This window comes from Cydia pomonella, chromosome 4, assembly GCF_033807575.1.
Source record: "Cydia pomonella isolate Wapato2018A chromosome 4, ilCydPomo1, whole genome shotgun sequence".
NCBI classification, from domain to species: Eukaryota; Metazoa; Arthropoda; class Insecta; order Lepidoptera; family Tortricidae; genus Cydia; species Cydia pomonella.
In genome coordinates this window covers 2,527,168-2,545,035 of record NC_084706.1, presented here as the reverse complement: position 1 = coordinate 2,545,035, position 17,868 = coordinate 2,527,168, and the positions used below count along the sequence as shown (strand labels likewise).

General features: G+C 39.5%; 1 protein-coding gene across 1 annotated transcript; it reads right to left on the bottom strand.

Annotated features, from left to right (window-relative positions):
• Positions 1 to 207: 207 nt before the first annotated feature.
• On the bottom strand, positions 208 to 17,838 carry LOC133516847 (uncharacterized). Its single transcript, XM_061849839.1, has 10 exons — positions 17,635 to 17,838; positions 17,351 to 17,542; positions 15,476 to 15,580; positions 11,006 to 11,261; positions 9,880 to 10,007; positions 8,237 to 8,431; positions 7,872 to 8,152; positions 4,430 to 4,520; positions 3,364 to 3,531; positions 208 to 461 (listed from the first exon to the last, which is right to left on the bottom strand). Exons 1-10 carry the CDS (start codon positions 17,665 to 17,667, stop codon positions 294 to 296), a joined length of 1,617 nt encoding a protein of 538 aa, XP_061705823.1. The 5' UTR covers positions 17,668 to 17,838; the 3' UTR covers positions 208 to 293.
• Positions 17,839 to 17,868: the final 30 nt, after the last annotated feature.

Sequence of the window (17,868 nt, the reverse complement as noted above, 5' to 3'; positions counted from 1 at the left end):
CTCCCAAGTTTGAGGTCAAATATTTCCGCCATTTTAATTTTAGAGAAAATAAATTCGTACAATACAGCTTATTTTAGCTTATTATCTACGATAAAGTCATCAAAAATATGTGTCATAATAACATCACACGGATTACAAGTGATGAAGTCCTGCACCCCCTTTTGCACAAGTCCAACCCAGGCACGTGCGAATGAAACGTGACTCAAGTACAACTTAATACCATTTATTCGAAAATTAACTAAAATAAAATTACATTACCAAACAAGTTACACAATTTCACTTAAAAAAAAACCTTAAATATCGAGCATCTCCTCCATGCGTATCGAGTAAGGCACGTCGTGCACAGTGGTGAAGTTGACAGCACTGGAGCGCGCCACCACGTCCGACACTACTTGGTCGCGGAACTCCCGCCAGCGGCGCGCTGTCACGAACTCTTTGAACAGCTTATGCTTCGTGGGGATCTGCGAAACAAATTTATACACTGTCACGCTATTGTCCTTCCTTTACCCACAGCTTTACGTTTACGGTCGTAGACTGTGAAATTATCTCTGGAAAACCCTTGGTGTTTCAGCTGTAGTGGGATACGCTCTTTATACGAAGGTAGCACATGCAGGGTGGTCCATGAAAAAGAGCTTGGAGCGCCGATACATATATCAGCCAGAGTAAGGCAAGGATGCCTTCTATCACCGCTTTTATTTGTGATTCTCTTGGATGACGTCATGCGTAATGTGGTATCGACACCAAGAGGTATACCATGGGAGAAGAACGTTTTAGAGGACTTGGACTACGCGGACGACATCGTGTTGATTTCGCCTACTCTTGCTCGGCTAGAAGCCAATCTTGAAAGTCTTAAAGAAGAGGCTTATCAGCCTGCGGATCAACAGACGTAAGACAGTTAGCATGCGCGTTAAGTCAAGTATAACGGATCCGCTGTCACTGGGGGGGTGAGAACCTAGACTCAGTGTCAAAGTTTGTGTACCTGGGGAGCGTACTACGAGTATGCTGCAAAGGTGGAGCGGATACACGTTTGTATATATGTCAAAATTAATATTCGCACGGTAACGTTTATTTGTTTTTTTGAGCTAGAACGCTATGATAGGCATTACAACTAGTGGTTCTGTGAGCTACAGACTTCGCGCTAGTCGCGATAAGCTTCATTAAGCTTGAACAATTTAAAAATTAAAATACTTAATTGAATCATTGTCACAAGTCAACGACCTTTAAGTGCGTTAGACCCAACTGGCACTTAAATCCTTTATGCCAATTTCTACCATTTTGAAAATTTCCGAGAAACGAAACGACAGAAAAATTCTATCCATCAACTAGGTACCGAACCTGATCACAAAATCAGTTGAAAAATATGACCTGCAGAGAACATCCGGAGTATCCGGACATACGAAAGCGTTTTGCACAAGCAGAAAGGGAGACTTTCGCTGACGCTCGGTCAATGAGGTAGGTAGAGAAATTCCATCATAAAATGCTCAAAATATTGTATGGAAATCGCTTATTTTCTACTCGTCTACTGTAATGGTTAAATTAATATTTCATATACCAAAATGTAATTGCATACTTTTCATGTATGGGCTCCCAACTCAACTATAATATTCATTTTGACACGGTACCAATCATACTTGATGTGCTATAAGTATCAATTTAATTGATTAAATATTGAAAATACTATATTTAAATAACAAAATGGTATGAAATAATTTATAAATATCATTCGATAATTGTTTCTGCTATAGGTACATGACTAATATGACCATATTTAACGGATCCGTAATATCCGGATCCAATAACTCGTTGGATCCGGATCTTATGATAGACAGATATCCGGATATTTCAGATATTACATTAATTATTTAGGTTTTATAGTGAAAAAGTATTACCCGTTTTAGATGACTCGTACAAGTGTACAATAGTGCGCTGCGCCGCGACGCTCCGAAGGGTGCGCGACAGCCGCCACAGTCTCCTGGCCGTCGTGGCAGGGAGATGGGACAGTGCATTAATTAGGCACTGGACCTCCCAACATCTTAGTTTAGGTACTAACATAGTAATTTAAGTATATTTGAACTAACAAAATATGGATTGTGTCGTCCGAAATAAATGATTTTTATTTTTATTTTATTTTTATTTTTATTTTTTATTTATTTTAATAGTGATATAATTAAGCTTTTAAATACTACTCAGAAAGCTTTGCTGCCTAATCACGGTACTCGACTGAAAAGCTCTCTATTATATCACGATTGTACTAAAAACATGACACTTACATAAATACTTTGTTAACGGCACCAATCATGGAACATTTAAGATAAAATTTTAGTATTTTGATATTTCACCGACACCTGTAAAATTTCTGCCCCCTTATGCGTTAAAAGTTGAATGTCCTATAGGCGAGGGCAACCGGGGCTACCGCCCCGGGACCTCCACAATAGAAAATTCGGAAAATTTACCATTTTATTTGGAAAAAGTTGGGGCCAGGGGGCCTCCACTCCTTTATTGCCCGAGGCCTCCAGACCTCTAAATCCGGCATTGTTGGTTGCAAATATTATAAACAAAATAATATTTTTTTCTTCTGCCATGGGATGTACGGCGCTATTAATTTTCCAACTAATAAATGTCAATGAAAAATTATACAGCTCTCTGCTCTATGGCTCTTGTTTATGGTAAAATGTTGCCAGGAATAGGGTTCTTTCCAATTTTTTGAAACGCTTGTATTACGTTCTATATCAACTAAAACTGGCCCTAAAATTCAACTTTTATACTGAAAACGGCTTTAAATATGTTAAATTAACAAAATACATTTTGACAGATGCTTTAGCGCCCAAAACGCTCTTTGAAAACTGTGTGACGTCACAGTTTACGGTTTGACACATAACTACATAGACACGTAGAAGATACGAACTGTCAACTGACATTTGTCATTTGTTGTTTATCGCCTAACTGTCAACAGTGTCAATCCGAGAGTTGTGACGTCATCAGAATCTTCAAAGACGTTTCGAGTTTGGTCACGTGACGTGTGCCAAAAGATATTTTAAATTCAATATTTACAAAAATATAGTCATTACAGGTCCCCTAAAAGTAGTTTAACATGTTCTTATAGTCCAAAAGAATTTATTGGGATACAATTCTGCCCTAAGATTTGTAGATGGAAACAACCCTATTGTCTATACCATCCCATTACTGGTGCCAGACCCATCATAGGGGTGTTTACTATATAGATGCACGCAGCGTCTGTATGCTCGAAATTATGTGATTGCTATATTTTTGTCGTTCACAATTCAGACAAAATAGGTAATGCAAATATACTTGTGAAACGGCTTCCTAGAACAGATGGTTAATATTATAGTGAAATAAAGACACCTTCTTCTCAAGGTAGTGCTGTATGCGAGTCCAGATGTTGGCAGTGTTCCGCTGCAGCAGCCAGACCTTGGGCAGCAGCATGCAGTCGACGGGCGTGAGCGCGACGATGCGCCGGTCCCGCATGTTCTCACCGAAACCAAACGTGGACCCAGGGTTGAAGATAGCCACCTGCAGAATTACTTACTGATAGATAAACATTGCTCCTAGATCTCATTCATTGATGTCGGTATGTCAATACTAACTCCTTTATTCATAAAACTTTACAAGCATCAAATAAATTTATGATTTATCCCTTTCTTACAAATACATAAGTCAAAATGACAGGTTAAGATATGAAAAAAACCGTTAAACAAAAGCTTAATAAATACTTTCAATGAAAACTCTAGCGACCATAATCAGTCCAGTAGTTTTCGAGTTATTGCAAAAAATCTTCTCTTCTTAAAAGTAAAAAGACATACAAATCAATGCAAAGGTACTCCCTTATACTTGTAATTTGCATTATATCTACTTACTAATTAACTTTAGCCTACTTTTACAGAATGGTAACTATGAAACCCTACACTGAATATGGCCCGACATGCTCTTAGCCGATTTTTTTAGGGGTGGGTTTGCCAAATGAGTGGTTATGTCATCAATCATTATTAATGCAATTTTTATGACATTATGACGTTTATAACGACATTCCTTAACTTTAAATATTTTAAATTTTATATTTAAGGATAAAATGAAAAATTACGCTTCCGGCAACAACAACAACACAACAAACAACAACAACCAGGGATCGGAACCGGTTTTTTGGAAAAACTTTGAAATAAACATATATTTCGGTTAATTTTATACTCCAAATATAAGACTCGGTTGTGTTTTTAGATAACGACTTCGTTTTATTAGATTGCCCAGTTAGAAATGAAATAATTAACAAAGAACGAAAAAATACCGTTTTCGTTCCCATAGAAAAAATACCGGTTTCCGATCCCTGACAACAACATCACACAAGAACACAACACGCAAGAACAACAACACAATTGTGCTTCTGAAATATGAATTACAGCGGAGCTTGGCTAACCTGCATGAAATATGTTTTCAAATCAGCTGATTCCTGCTTTTCGGTGTTATTCGTATCCTCTTGAGAATCGACGGGGATTGCCACGCTTAATCTGAAATATGATGATGATTTCCATAGTCAATAAAGGTGTTTCAAAATAGAGAACTGCTTGATCTCCTCCAGAGCACCTACTCTAACGTCTAAAAACGAAATGAATACAAATAATAAAAAACCGGCCAAGTGCGAGTCGGACTCGCACAGGAAGGGTTCCGTACCAATCAGTGCCGGATTAAGAAATTTTGATGCCCTAAGCATTTCTAGATCTTGGTGCCCCCTCTGCCTAGGCTCATCCAGATTACATAGACAACATTGATTTTTTTTTTGTAAACTAAGTGACGTTCTTGGTCGCATTACTGCTGCAATTTGTATTTTCAATCCATTACTTATTTTATCAAGGAAATTAACAGTGCTGCAGCAGTAACGTTGCAACAGTAATGCTGGTGCAGTCGCCATCCTAATGTCACCTTTATCAAAGCATGCGTGAACTAAATGACTGAAATTACCTATATCTATGATTGTGTACTTGCCTTTCCGGCTAACTATGCTATGTGATTAAAACCTGCTTTGGTTCACTTCACAAATAAACCCTAGAAGTAACATGACCAAAAGTAAGTAGGAAAGTTACATAAGGACTGAGGCCCAGAGGCAATTGTAAATTCGTATGTGCGACAGGGAGACAACACGTCGAACGTGGTTCACGGTTGACACTCAGTTGTTTCTACCGTGGCGGGCAATCGTGCGAGGCCGAAGGCCGAACTGTAGGATAGCAGTGCTTGGAATTGAACCAATGGTGGAAATAGTCAAAAAACGAATCCAACGGCCATACTCATAAGGTTGAAGATCCGGAGTGGCCACTTGGCGCTTCCGAGCAAGACCTAAAGGCGGAGTTGCGAGAGAGCTGGGTTTTGTGACTGAAAAGATACCCAGTGTAAGCGAGGACTAAGGTCGAGCTCCACACAGGGTTGAAAAGAGAGCTTTTCTGAGAAGCGCATTCATGTGAGGCCAAAGGTCGAGCTTCAGCAGGGCCGAACTCTGGCAAGAATCTATGGCCAAGTGTCTTAAAAAACTAAGTCGAAAGCTGAGCTCTTCATAAGGCTGAAAGCGCGGTCCGATCGGCGCTTTTATGTATGAGGCCAAAGGCCACGCTGCAAGAAAGCAGAACTTGGAATTGACAAATTGTGTGAATGAGGCCGAAGGCTGAGGTCCTCATAAGGTTAGACGCCTGGGGAGTCTGATGGCGGCGCGCTATAAAAAAAAACCAATGGCGAATTGTAAATAAGGCATAATGCCCAGCCGCGAGAGACGAAAGCCTGGATTTGGACACATGGCCAAAATGTGAGGCTTAAGGCTAACTTTTGCATAAAGTAAAAAGCCGAGTATGAATAAGACCTAACGAAATCGAACCAATTTGATCATGGCTCTCCTGCTGCTCGGAATTTGGCCTCGCTCAAAAGGGCACTTGATTAGAGTTAGTTGCAGCCGATGAAATAGGCGTTTCGAACCGAAGATTTCCTTTGGCAGGATTGGCCCCTAGGAGTTAGGACCCAAGGGTTGATTTAGTTAAAAAGTGGAGCCACCAAGTTTTGTAGTGTACATTTTTAGAGGAGGGGGTGGGCTCTCAACTTTACCTTGATATCTACATCAGTTAAGCTACTAGGCTATGTTTGGTATCGTTTTCGTATAAATCGGGAATGCCGAACTCATTTACGATCACATTGACTCCATTCCGAAGTGAAACATGTAAAATTTTCATTTTTTTTAAATATTCCTCTTCACGCTTCAACCGCTGAACCAATTTAGTTGAAATGAAATTTGGTATAGAGATAATTAGTTTAGACCCAAAAATATAATCAAGAGTTTACAGTTTAGTCCCAAGAAAGGACAGGATAGTTTTACTTAATCTAAAAAAATCATCGCTAAGGATGTGTAAAGAAGGGTGGAAGTTTATGTGGGGAATCAATAACCGCTGCACCTATTTGAATGAAATGTGGTATGATCTACATTTTAGATTTTGTCGAAAATGAGAACAAACGTAACTTAGAACCTAAACTTAAACAGTTATTGACCTCCGACTTACCGACTTCGCCGAAGCTAAAATAAACCTGAATCAAAAATCTGGGTGGCATCACTTTTTAATTACATCTTAGGAAACCAAAGATTAATTCTGCTAAAGGAAACCTTTGGTTCAAATAAAACCGTATGCTTTTGGTTTTCGACCTTCGTGGGAAACGAAGCCCCGAACCTGCACTTTAGCCTTTGATTCCGTCATCAGTTTTTTTATAATAAAACTTTGACAATTAGTTCGCACGAGCTTGGCCGTGTGCAATACGTCGTAAACCAATCTGGTGTGCAAGAGCTCGGGCAGCATGAGTGACAAATTCCGATCCTCGAAAATTTGTTAAGACTTCGGTGCGAATCCGAAGGCCGAGTTGCAAGAGAGCGAAATTCGGACACGACATAATTATAAATTAAGACGAAAGTGTAGATCTACTATTAAATTCGACACTCCGAGAAGGCTGAAGAAAAAGCTCCACGTAGGGTTGAAGACAAGTAGATTTCTAAAACTGAGCTCTACGTTGGGTGTAAGGCCCTTTGGCCCAAAGGCTGACAGATTTGCAGAATGCTGGAAATCAAAAATCAACCACGAACCAATAGGTAAAGTATGATGAAAAAATCAGCATATTGCAAGCCTGATGGAATGGGCCCTCGTAGGGGCAAAGGCTTGCGTTGGAGACGCACTTACGTGCCCTATACACGACGCACAAAGTTTCATGTACTTACAAATTACCCGTTTTTTCCCACGATTTTGGTGCCCCCCTAGACGTGGTGCCCTAAGCAAGTGCTTATTTTGCTTAATGGTTAATCCGGCACTGGTACCAATTATGTATAAAAACGGTCACCCATCCAAGTACTGATCCCACCCGACGTTGCTTAACTTCGGTGATTGGATGAGAAACTCGAGGTTGGAAAGAAATATTTATTTTATTCTGTTTTTAGTATTTGTTGTTATATCGGCAACAGAAATACATAATCTGCAGAAATTTCAACTGGCTAACTATCACGGTTCATGAGATACAGCCTGGTGACAGACGGACGGACGGACGGGCGGACAGCGGAGTCTCAGTAATAGGGTCCCGTTTGACCCTTTGGGTACGGAACCCTAAAAATAGAAGTAATCTACGACGTCATCAAAACTGTTGTAGTTTTTAACGTGAAGTAATAAAATCGATACCGCCTAATAGGGCTCAGTTAGTCGTGATGTATGTAACCGAATGTGTTGTGTGTGTGTGTGTGTGTGTGTGTGTGTGTGTGTGTGTGTGTGTGTGTGTGTGTGTGTGTGTGTATAATTTTTTGTTTGTTCTAATAACTATGGGTTGAAAAGTGTGAAAGGTAAGAAACTAACCTGACAGATTGTCTGTGTTCACTAGGATGCAGAAAATCTTGAGTGCTTCTCTCACAAGTCGACTTGCTCGGTGCCACGTCCATGAGTGTTACCGATTGCTCTCGCTTATTCTCACTTCCTGTCTTCAACAAGCGGCTGCTTCTCAAAACCCCTTTGCTTGATCTATATTGAGATGTGGCTGCATCTATTTCAGATTTATCTTCAAAAGTACTTCTTCTCCTATTTTTATACGCCGCAAACCATTTTTCCTCTAAATCTTTTTCACTTTCCTCTTCAGGTATCTTAAAATATGGTTAACATTTTGATAAGTTTGGTTCGACCGAAAACACGGTTCAAGTGTCCAAAACAGGTACATAGATACTTACATAGGGATCGTACAACGTATAGTGGCTGCGTCTGAGGTGCTGAGTGACGATAACCTGGAGCGACTCAATCATCTGGCAGCGCCCGGACAGTACGAAATACACGAAATTCGACACTCCTATTCCATCTCCCAGCACGGTCTCGTTCCGTGCGTATGACTTCATTTTCGCTACTATACAGCCTTCGCGCCGGGCTACCTGATAAAATAACAACTTTTTTAGTACAATTAGTGTTGTGAGTTGGAGCTAATTTCGAGGCTGTTGCGAATGCAACTTATTATTCTATAAAAATAAATGCAGTAGCTAAACGCAGCCGTTGGGCTCGGCTAGTATTCGGAGGCTTTTTAAAAGCACCAATAGGAGCGCTCCACATACTCTGTATCGCGGCCAATTAGAAGAATCTAAATTTAAATTACCTTTTTGTACTGATCATATATTGCAAATCACTCTTTCATCATCCTCCATACTATCAACACCCACTTCTCTACATTGAACCGTTTTGACAAGAACCCTTGTAAACCAGTACCCTTTGGAAGATTATACTTCGCTTCATTATAAATCGAAGTTTTATTTAAGTCGTCGAGATCCTGACCTGCACGACGGCTACAGAGGCTTAAAGACTCGCGAATCTTTATGACTCCAAGGCCGTGAGGCTGTGTTTTCACCAAAGATGTGCGAGGATACGAAACGACGGATGTGTTTATTAAGAACCAATAGAATTACTTTATGTACCTGTACTCGCTTAGCGCAGAATAGGGGACAACATTATATTGGCAGAAACGCAGCCTCAAGGTGAATTCTCGCAAAACTATACACCTTGTTAAGAAAACACAAAAAAAGCTTGCATATGATAATATCTTAAAGTCTTTGCGCCTCGAGCTTTTAAGACTCGAAATTAGCTATTAACCTAAGTTCACTATAATTGATTTTCTTGGACTTGTTTCCAATCCGGTCATTATACCTATACAACATTAGCTCTTATACATATAATTACCTAGCTGAGCTTAGGTCATGTAGAGTTACAGGTTTAAAATAGAAAAACAAATGTGTATTTTTGTTTCAATACTTAGAAGCGCTGGTGGCCTAGCGGTAAGAGCGTGCGACTTGCAATCCGGAGGTCGCGGGTTCAAACCCCGGCTCGTACCAATGAGTTTTTCGGAATTTATGTACGAAATATCATTTGATATTTACCAGTCGCTTTTCGGTGAAGGAAAACATCGTGAGGAAACCGGACTACTCCCAACAAGGCCTAGTTTATCCTCTGGGTTGGAAGGTCAGATGGCAATCGCTTTCGTAAAAACTAGTGCCTACGCCACATCTTGGGATTAGTTGTCAAGCGGACCCCAGGCTCCCATGAGCCGTGGCAAAATGCCGGGACAACGCGAGGAAGAAGAAGACTTGGACGTGCCTTTGCAGTCATCTTTCGACAAGATTTTCCTATTAGCCGATCATAGTTAAAATACTACTAAACAAACTTTACACACCCAGCCTCCTAAGACCAATGATATAAGAAACACTGGCAATTAAATTTCTTTTGTTTTGAAATCGAACAAACCAAAAGAATAGCGACCCAGTTACAATAAAAAAAAAAATTTACATTTATTGAGGTAATTAGTACTATGATCCAGGAGGACCAGTCATCTCACCTCATCGAGACTATCGAAGTAAGTAAACGCCGACATGGCACGCCGCACCTCCTCCCATTGCTTCTGCACTGACTCCTGCAGCACATTCTTGAAGTCTTCCTTCATCAACGCCAACAACTCACAGTGACCTAGAGTTCAGGACAACGAATATCGATGAGATGGAAATGGTCGCCCGTGAATAACGAGACCATCAAGCGGAATTATCCCTGAAGGAACCTCACATTATTAGCACCAAAATTAGTTTTGTAACTTTAACGATATACAAAATCAAAATTGTATGTAACATTTATTATGATGTATTGGGATAAAACCGAAGTATAGTGTAAACCCAGTGAACCAACACATTTGGTTACTTGGTAACGGCAAACAAATATTGACCGCCAAGTCTCTGTCGACTTGCAGTTATCTTTTAAGGAAATGTGTTCACTGCAATTAACTGACTTTTGTTTTCTACTGCTCTTGTTAAAGTTAGATACCTAAGTATAAGAAGTACGAGTACGTATACAAAATTTCACGTATAGTAAGGATCAAATGAAGGCCAATGATAGGGGCAGAACAGCTATCGGTTAAATTCCCATGTATCTGTGCTCAGCGTAAATTAATGGTTTCGGATACACCGAAATTTGTCTACATACTTTGATAACCATTGTAGTTTCCTAAGCATTATTTTGTAAGGTATATTCGACTTATATTGATACTTTTTGAAATAATCAAGTTAAAAAAAATAAGGTTAGCGCGTAGGTATAAATATTTTAATGATTTCTCCGAAGCCATTAATTTTCGCCGAATATACTTTCTCTCCTACATGAGTAGGTAGTGAAATCGGTAACTCTAATGGTTTTGTTCCATGCTGAACTCGACACAGAGGGAAGTATGCACCTTATTTAATGACACGAATCTCAGCAAGAAGCTGTAAACACTACCAAAAAAATTAGGAAAAGGCTGCCTGTCCACTAGGGCGGAAACGAAAGAAGATGTGGCGAATCAACCAATGCTATTGGTTGTATTTTCCGCGCCGCAATTGATTGTAATCCAACGGAGCGGAGGTTACGACCAATGCCATTGGTTGATTCCCCACATCTCCGCTAGTCTTCTCTTCTCCTCAGCCTAAGACAAAACGCCTTACCGTTGGTAGTGACAGTAGCGGTCCTCGGTATATTATGGAGCAGAGACACCTCCCCGAACATGTCTCCGGCGGCCATGGTGCCGACGTCGACGGACACGTGCTGCTGCAGCAGGTCATCGTACACCAGCTGGCTTACGGTGACGTCTCCGGTCACTATGAAGTACATGGCGTGGGCCTCGTGGTGCTGCCGCACGATCACGCGGTTCGGACCGTAGTACTTGAAGTATGTCGCCGCCGCGAGTTTTCTCTTCACGTTCTTTTGAATAAAATCAAAATATCGGTGGAAGTTAATGTTGAATTATACAGGAATATAACAATGCTTAATATTTTTTTATATATACCCGTAACCCGTTACCCCGTTAGACCCGTGTGGAGTCAAGTTAAGAGGCTGTCAACACCCAATGTCCTTGAAATTGATGTTACTTAAACAGTTTTTTAAGAAAGACTATTTGTTTTAGTCAAGTAAGAAAAATATATGTTCATATTAATTATATTTCAAAGACCGTGGTTGTACTCGATACATGATTGAACGAAATCGGCTCGATAGAAAATAATTGCAAAGATGGGTCTTAAAATCACAATTAAACGGTTCTATGTCTTTATTGTTTTGACTTAGGTATGGGTCTGCAATTAAAATCACAATTTCAAAACATTTATATCTAAACCGCTGTTGAGTAAAATATTACACTAATAATCCACTTTTTTTATTTAAATATTTTTCTTATTATTCCCTTGCCCAGGCCCAGTAACATGCGACAGTGCTATCTCATTTACTCCGATACAAATAGACAGTGTGCGCGCTTTAGGTATTGACAGCCTCTTAAGAATTCCACCACGCCCTTTCCTCCCCTGGGTGTCGTATAGAAGTCGACTGTGGGATATGGTTTCAAGTGAGTTGTGAGCGATGGGCTGGCAAACTCACACACTGTCACATTGTGCAATATCACAGTTTTTTTTAAACCCCTTTATGGCTAGAAGTAGCATTGAAACTAGCAGTTTGCGTGCGTGCGTGCGTGCGTGCGTGCGTTTAAAACAATGTAATTCTATAGACAGAGGCGTAGCGAGGGGGGGGCTAGGGGGGCCATGGCCCCGGGCGGCACATAAGAGGGGGCGGCAAAAACGGTATTTAAAAATATAAAATTAAGATATCAATATTTTCAAATCAAGCCACGAAATGAACTAACGCACCGCGAGAGCGAACGGCATGGGGCGGGTGTGCGGGGGCGGTCAATCGCTACCGGAGTGCGGCGTTCCAAACCACCGACGAGCTTACTCGCTTGTCCGCTGGTTATAGGTATAACCTATAACACGCCTATAACCCTATATGACGTCACATCAAATTTAACACGGCGCCTTCTGCGCGCGATCTACAGCCGGGCGCCCTCGGCGCCATCATTCGTTCAAAAATAGTTGGGCGCAGCCCGATAAACGTGGCGCGATACGCACGATTCAATGCCGGGCGCCTTCGGTGCCCTCATATTGAAAGAGTCGGGCGTAGCTCGACGTAAGTGTCGCGCTGCGGGCGATCGAATAACGGGCGCTTTTCGGCGCCCTCATGCAAAAGCATCGGGCGTAACCTAATGCATTGGGCGCTTTGCTGCTGTAGGTACAGAAGGCGCCCGCCCAGCCACAAAAATAATGTAAAATTACTTTAATAGTTATTTTCTGCCCTCCGGGCGGAAAGCGTTAAATTTGCTCCCGCTGCGCTAAACGAAGTTGCCGCTTTCCGCCTCCGTAAAATAATTAAATACGAAATTATAACCCCATAATTAATAATTAAATGTAAGGCAGACGACTACTGAAAATCGCGCTCTAAAACGTATGAAATAAGAAAACATTCTCACCTGAAATAATCATTTACCTTTACATGAAGAGGGAAGAATAGCTTTGCGATCCTAGCGAAATAACGGTATTTTATCTATGAAATTACATTTCGGGAGAAAACGTTTTCCACTAACTAAATCTTAACAAATCACTTTGATTTTGATGTCCATCCTTCAGCATAGTTTATTATAGGTTTATAGGTTTCGCTTTTTTTAAGAATTATTTATGTGTTTATTGTTTTTAAATTTTGAAAAAAAGGAAAACCTATAAACTTAGTTTTTTCATTGTGTCAATAACATACTAAAAAATAATGGAGAAGAGAAAATATTTAGAAGTGGAAAAACGTTTTCTCTTTTTGTATGGACGATCCCGTGCTATATACTTCCCTCTTAAAGCTTATGACCGTAGCACACAACCACGGCTATCCTTTGAATATTTTTGTGAATATTGAATATATACAATGGGAATCCGACAGATGTTAAAAGTGTATTCTTGATAACATGTTTAGAAACTAAAATGTCATACAAAGTTTTCTAAAATCGGTCTTGTTACAAAGATAATGACAATTCTTGTGAAAATTCGTTTTTGAAATAACTCAGTCAAAAACGCCTTTATGGCTGCGACGACGCAAGCACTATGTGGTCTTACTAAGAGGCATTAAAGTTTTAAAGGAAACTCGCAAAATTTATCTGCAACTAAAAAAAAACTATTTATTCATTGTAAAGTTTTTTTGCCAACATATAAAAATAAATAACGTGTCGTGTGCAGAAAACACATACACACACTTTTTTTTGCCGAATTTGATCAAAGACAAATAAATTTTTTTGCTCTTTAAAACAGGAATACGTGGTCAAAATCTGACGGGTTTCTCATTCATACAGTGTAATTGTATACACTGTATGAACGTAATTAAGTAAATCATGTTACATTGTATTTATTTATTTAAAAGAAGTAAATATACAATATTTCTGTTGATTATTTCAGATGTTTTTTTTTTCTTTTTTCATAAGTTTATGAGCCAAATTTTCAGTAGTCGAGTTTTTGAAGATATTCTTTGTATTTTACCTTTTCCAACTAACTTTGTCTTGTACTTAGTCGGTCACAAGTTTTAGAAATAAAATGTTATACAAAGCTTTTAATAAAAAATGTTTGCCATGATTTGATTTGAAAGCTTGTTTTATACTGATAAAAATGTAATTTAATTACTTTAAAATGTAAAGCTCGTTTTATTAATTTACTACTTGTTTACTTTGGGATTGTCGTTAGACGCGAATACACACGAAATAAAAAATAAAATAAAATATAACTTTTTTTTCGAATATTACATATGTTTGAACCCGGATCCGTCTTTAAAAGTCATCTCGCTCTGTGTGGTAGGGCACAGCACAGCGGATATCATTCCAGATCTAGAGGAGGGCCCAACTGGGGAAGTACCTCCACCTTACAGAAAACCGCAACCAAATAACACTAGACCCTACTCATAGTGTTGCCGGTGAGTAAGGTTGGCAGAGCTAAATGAGGGTGCGGAGTGTCAGGGTCGGCAACGCGCATATAACTCCTCTAGAGTTGCAGACGTACATAGTCTACGGAGACTGCTTACCATCAGGCGGGCCGTATGATTGTTTGCCACCGACGTAGTATAAAAAAATGTTGAACACTTAATGCAAAACTGTATCTATAACTTTTTTATCAGTAAAAATCTATGTGACAGAACTTATGACCTGACTAAGTGATGTTGATCATAAATTAGGGCGGCAAATTTCTGATCGGCCCCGGGCGGCAAACACATACGCTACGCCGCTGTCTATAGATAACTTAAATAAATAAAATAAAGACTAGAAGATAAAAGAGGTAAGACTCGGTAGCTCAGTTGGTGGAGGGGCGGGCTGCCACGAGTATCCCGGAGTCGCGTGTTTGAGTTTCACCCAAGACAGTGAATTCTCCATAATCCTTTATTACTAAGCATGATGGGTGGAAGTCTTTCCACACGACTCCATTTAACTCAAAACTCGCGAATATAAGGTACCTACTTCATAAAATACACTCTCTCCAATGCCGTATTTAGAGGTCTGGAGGCCTCGGGCAATAAAGGAGTGGAGGCCCCCTGGCCCCAAATTTTTTCCAAATAAAATGGTAAATTTACCGAATTCTCTATTGTGGGGGGCCCCTCTTTTGTGGACTGCCCCGGTTGCCCTCCCCTAAATCCGGCCCTGACTCTCTCATATATTAAGTTTTCCAACAAAAACCAACTACAGCTAATAAATAACACAACCAGAAATTTCCTTGGCAAATATGTTGTATGGTGTACAGAGTTATATGTACATACTTATAAATAAAATCTACCATTAGATATATGTATAGAGCAATGGCGGATTTGCCCTAAGGCCCAGTAGACCCAGGCCTAAGGCGACCAAATATTAGGGGCGGCAGTCTATATGGCGGGACTGAGAAAGGAGCGCCTAGTATTCACTACAGGACCTGAGGGCCTACCGCGAACCACGTTCGACGTGTTGCCTCTCTGTCGCACTCGTTAATTCGTACGTAAGTGTGACAGGGAGCCAACACGTCGAACGTGGTTCGCGGTAGGCCCTCTGGGGTCTAGGGCGGCCAAGACCACAAATCCGCCACTGTATAAGAGTCACCTACATTAGGATAACGTTTGAAGCACTTCAAGCCACCCAAGATGCGGTAGAGATATTGCTGTTCTTGCGGTGTTCGCTCTTCAGCAAACTTGTTCAGTAATGCTTTATCCTGAAATTATTCAAATGAGCATAACGCGCAAAGCTTAGCGCAGATGGCGCTACAATCGTTTAGGAAATACAGATGACATTAGATATGCCAAATCTATAGAATCATAAACCAAAGATTACAGATTTTTTGTTCCTGACAGAAACATGCTGTATACTATGGGTTTTAAACCTCATTTATAAGTAAATCCCTGCCATGTAGATACATTGGTTCACGGCCCGATTCGAACTTTTTTTTATTTTTAGGGATTATTATAGCCTCATTTATTCCTTAATAAATCAAAATACATCACAATTTCATTCACGTGTAAAATAATTTAAATTGGCAATTTCACAATCCATTTTAACAATAAATTATATTAAAATTTAATGTAATTTTATCTTAATTTTTAAATTAATCATTAAATTTTACAATTGAATACGTTTACGATTTGAAATATACATTTTGTTATTTTATTTTTTTCAATTCAATATGTCATGCAGTTTAATTAAATTATTTCAGTATGTAGTAGAGTTTGAATTAAGGACCTCTCTTCGAGTGAAGGCCTCCTCCATATTATTCCATACAACTCTATCATTAGCTTTGGACATCCAGTCTTTGTCAGCTACTCTATTTATTTCATCTATCCATCTCTGCCTTGGTCTTGCTCTTTTCCGTTTATGGTGTGGTCCTGGCCAAGAAGTCACTATAATATATATATGCCCATTTCTGTTTGCTCATGCGTGCTACATTTCTTAAAGTTCGAATCGGCCCGTAAGATGTGAATTAATCTAAGACAATTTCGTGCTTTGAATTTGAGAGATAAACGAGATGGCGCTGTACAGCTCCATACATTTTGCGTATGGAAGGTAGAGGCAAGGAACAGAATCTCCTTATACTAACCAAAAAGTGTCCGACAAAAAACCATAAATAGATAGATAAATAAATGGATAAATAAATAAATAAATAATCCATAAATAGATGGATAGGTGGCGCTACAATACCTAGAATACTTGTAAAAAAAAAAACAAAAAAAATGCTTGATAATGCTCTAATATGATATTGTACACAAACTAAAGCACATACAAAAACTACACAGTAGGTACACAAATAATTTTATAAATTGCACTCCGTTTCGTCACATATACACATACACACCCATCTAACTTTTTCTTCTCTTCCTTTTCCTAATGTTTTTGTTTTGAAATTTGTTTTCTTATGTTTTGTTTTTATTACTAGGGACCGACTGAAAACCAGCGTTGCAGTACATTTACTGCAACTTTATGCTGAGTCGAGCCCCTTTTTAACATCACGCTGTTTATATGTCAGCCAACGCATCTCAGTATAAAATTGTTTTAGTAGTTTTAAGATTTTATGTTCAAATGTACCAATGCGATATTTGTGATGTTAAATAAAACTTTTCTATGTCTATGTCTGTCACTTCACTCCGTCAACAACGCCTAGGTTCTTAGCTACTCTAGCGCTACTCTGGAGAGATTTGGAACTATTATTTATAGCTGACAGCTGGACACTTTTGCAACAGTTTTGCCTAAGGAGATTCTGTTCCTTGCCTCTACCTTCCACAATTTTGCGGTAACTCTGATTGTCAAAAGTTGACGTTTGACAATTCAGTGACCGCAAAACATATGGCTCAGTACAGCGCCATCTGTTTTGAATGTCAAACTACGGGGCACGTTTTTTACTCAGACTTTACCTCTCTATTACAATCAATTCTCTTTGCTACTACAGTGCAATTTCTTCGTGCCATGTTATGTAATAAAAGTGACCTCTAACGTTTATATTCAGCAACTGTTTCTTCTTGTGCTTCCCCCTAACGGCTTGTTCCACCCGCCGCTTCACGTCGTCCAAACCCTCGTACTCGTCAACGCCCTCTATGAGCCAGTACCGGTTCTCGAGCACAAGCCGTCCGAGCGCCCGGAACAGGCATTTCGCGCGAAACTTTTTGCGCATTTGTTCCTCAGGATCCTGAGACGGTAGGAAATTTACATGAACTTTATATTTTTTTAAATCAGCGTCGCCAAAATGTATGATCTAGTAGAAATAATGATTTCACATACGTCTTTTTTGACCGCTTCTTTTTTCGGTGCCATTTTAAACTCTTAAAAATAATTAAATAATTTAACAAGCTTGATAAAATATATAACAAAGCAAAGTTGACGCAAGATAGGGTGTCATATATAAGTATGTCAAATATATGACAGGTAGGTTTGTCGATGGATCTTATCAAAATTTATATTCTGTATAGGTTTAATTACCTACTCGTATTTCAGGGGTCGGCAAACCGCGGCTAG